At 34.2% G+C, this 3,328-nt stretch overlaps 1 protein-coding gene across 1 annotated transcript; it reads right to left on the reverse strand.

Annotated features, from left to right (window-relative positions):
• Positions 1–1,749: 1,749 nt before the first annotated feature.
• Positions 1,750–3,012, reverse strand: LOC144961460 (uncharacterized). Its single transcript, XM_078894643.1, has 2 exons — positions 2,549–3,012; positions 1,750–1,858 (listed from the first exon to the last, which is right to left on the reverse strand). The coding sequence occupies exons 1-2, from the start codon at positions 3,010–3,012 to the stop codon at positions 1,750–1,752; spliced, it is 573 nt and encodes a 190-aa protein (XP_078750769.1).
• Between the last annotated feature and the right edge of the window lie 316 nt (positions 3,013–3,328).

Consider the following 3,328-nt stretch of genomic DNA (forward strand, 5'->3'; position numbering starts at 1 on the left):
AGGCTTTTAGAAAATAAGGTTTTTGTCCTCTGGCCATGCTCGCATTTTATATGTTAAAGTTTTATCTTTAATCTTGGCAAAGGTTCTGTGAAACTCTGGGAAGGCTGTCCTGAGTGATCTTATAAGACATGGATCCACCGTCGTCTTCCTTCTATAGGCTCCTAAATAATGGAAGGCCATCTGAAGTTCGTCCTTAGTAAATTTATTCCTGGCCGTCACATATATCTTGGGGAAAATAAGAAAGAAAAGAAAAAGAAAATGTATTTGTACTAGAAGAGAATTAATCTACATGAGTGGGAGTGGGAGGGGAGGTATTTTGTTCCGCCGATGTAACTTAAGAATTAGATAAATCTCTTTACATCTCCTTAGAGAGCCCCCCCCCCCCCCAAACAACCCCCCCCCCCCCCCCCCGAACTTTCCAAATTATCTCCCAGTAGAAGCCGATCCTTTACTCGGTAATTTTTGTATTACGTAGACAAAGGAAACAAAGCCAAACTCATAATTTACTTACGCCTTTTAAGACCTTGTCTTCTCTGATGCAATTATTGGGGCACGTCTCCGGGTTTATTGCAGACAAAGTCTTTGTGAAATATAGCACACTTGTATCTGTTTAATTTAAAAGAATAAACATAGATATTTGAATCATCTAAAGCCGTGTGATTATTAGTTTTTATTAAAGAAATGTTTAATCCTTTACCGCCAAAAACCTCACACTATGACATTATTTTTTCCGAGAAAAGACCAGAAAAAATGTAAGAAAGACAGGTGCACCATGTTCATAATTAGTATTGCATACATACCGGAACTACAGGTGACGACGTTGAGGACTCTACTGAAGGCAAAGCCTGGACGTCGGTAACGATGGGTGGCTCAAAATATACTCTTGACGTGCTGGGCTCGTCCAATCTTAACTCTTCACTTTGCAAGCATTGTACTGGAATAAAAAATATAGATGAACTTCAGACATATTTCATATGAACCTTTTTTTTTTTAGACAGCCTTTATAAAGCATTTACCACCCCCGCCAATTTACAAAGAATTACAATTAGTATACCATTTGTTTGGAATTTCAACAAAATAAATGAACTTAACTTCAATTTAACTTTTCCAGCAACATATAAATATATATGAACTGTTTGACGAAACTTTCTTCCACGGCCGACAATATGTTCCCAGGGAGTGAGATCCAGTTCAACGTTGGTTTGTTGTCATAATAAAAGAAAAGAAATGGACTGTATAGGCTTTTAGAAAATAAGGTCTTTGTCCTCAGGCCATGCTCGCATTTTTATCTGTTAAAGTTTTATCTTTAATCTTGGCAAAGGTTCTGTGAAACTCTGGGAAGGCTGTCCTAAGTGATCTTATTAGACATGGATCCACCGTCGTCTTCCTTCTATAGGCTCCTAAATAATGGAAGGCCATCTGAAGTTCGTCCTTAGTAAATTTATTCCTGGCCGTCACATATATCTGGGGAAAATAAGAAAGAAAAGAAAAAGAAAATGTATTTGTACCAGCCGAGAATTAATCTACATGAGTGGGGAGTGGGAGGGGAGGTATTTTGTTACTCCGAAGTAACTTAAGAATTAGATAAATCTCATTATATCTCCTTAGAGAGACCCACCCCCCCCCCCCACACCCCAAACAACCACCACCCCCCCCCCCACCCCAAACTTTCCAAATTATCTCCCAGTAGAAGCCGATCCTTTACTCGGTAATTTTTGTATTACGTAGACAAAGGAAACAAAGCCAAACTCATAATTTACTTACGCCTTTTAAGACCTTGTCTTCTCTGATGCAATTATTGGGGCACGTCTCCGGGTTATTGCAGACAAAGTCTTTGTGAAATATAGCACACTTGTATCTGTTTAATTTAAAAGAATAAACATAGATATTTGAATCATCTAAAGCCGTGTGATTATTAGTTTTTATTAAAGAAATGTTTAATCCTTTACCGCCAAAAACCTCACACTATGACATTATTTTTTCCGAGAAAAGACCAGAAAAATGTAAGAAAGACAGATGCATAGCCTTTTTTCTAAGACACAACTGTAGTAGTCAAAGTGTTGATAAAAACATGTAAAGGGAATTAATCCTTGGTATTTGTACACCCTATGTTATATTCTTGAGTTGCATCCCTTGAACAACACAATGGTTACCGGTTGGTTTGTCAGTTCATTACATCAACTATGCGCCGAGCGAGAATCGTACCCAGGACCTTATTATTATATTATTATTATTATTATTATTATTATTATTATTATTATTATTATTATTATTATTATTATTTATTATATTATTATTATTATTATTATAATATATTATTATATATATAATAATAATAATAATAATAATAATAATAATAATAATAATAATAATAATAATAATAATAATAATAATAATAATAATAATAATATAATAATAATAATAATAATAATAATAATAATAATAATAATAATAATAATAATAATAATAAATAATAATAATAATAATAATAATAATAATAATAATAATAATAATAATAATAATAATAATAATAGTATCACACTGTTACCTTTCAATGTGGGCTTTTAAGGTAGGTGTGAAATAGATGCCCGCTGGACCATATGTCTTCATGGTTTTGTGCTGGTTTACTTCTGCTCGATACAGATCATGATTTTGGTCAGTCTCGCGAGCCGCCTGAAACTCATCAACAGACAAGTTTCGCAAGGCTCCAAGATGGGACATGCTGCCTATAGCGAGAACAGTCATTAATGTGTCTCGAACTCTAGAGGTGTCAGCCCATGTGGAATCGTCCGTCAGGCTTTTCAACAAGTCTTTTGTTGCAAGGTCTGTGCTGCGGTCTTTGTCCTCAGGCCATGCTCGCATTTTATCTGTTAAAGTTTTATCTTTAATCTTGGCAAAGGTTCTGTGAAACTCTGGGAAGGCTGTCTTGAGTGATCTTATAAGACTTGGATCCACCGTCGTCTTCCTTCTATAGGTTCCTAAATAATGGAAGGCCATCTGAGGTTCGTCCATAGTAAATTTCTAAGACACAACTGTAGTAGTCAAAGTGTTGATAAAAACATGTAAAGGGAATTAATCCTTGGTATTTGTACACCCTATGTTATATTCTTGAGTTGCATCCTTGAACAACACAATGGTTACCGGTTGGTTTGTCAGTTCATTACATCAACTATGCGCCGAGCGAGAATCGTACCCAGGACCTTATTATTATCATTATTATTATTATTATTATTATTATTATTATTATTATTATTATTATTATTATTATTATTATTATTATTATTATTATTATTATTATTATCATCATCATTATATATTATAATATAAT

This window comes from Berghia stephanieae, unplaced genomic scaffold, assembly GCF_034508935.2.
Source record: "Berghia stephanieae isolate SIO BIC M18660-M18661 unplaced genomic scaffold, UCSD_Bste_1.3 scaffold2518, whole genome shotgun sequence".
Classification (NCBI taxonomy): Eukaryota; Metazoa; Mollusca; class Gastropoda; order Nudibranchia; family Aeolidiidae; genus Berghia; species Berghia stephanieae.

Excerpts from the sequence above, each read along its gene's own strand:
- LOC144961460 (XM_078894643.1), bottom strand. The coding sequence starts at position 3,012 with ATGGACGAACCTCAGATGGCCTTCCATTATTTAGGAACCTATAGAAGG. Across the intron at positions 1,859-2,548 it reads TTAAAAGCCCACATTGAAAG|ATACAAGTGTGCTATATTTC; the intron begins GTAACAGTGTGA and ends TAAATTAAACAG.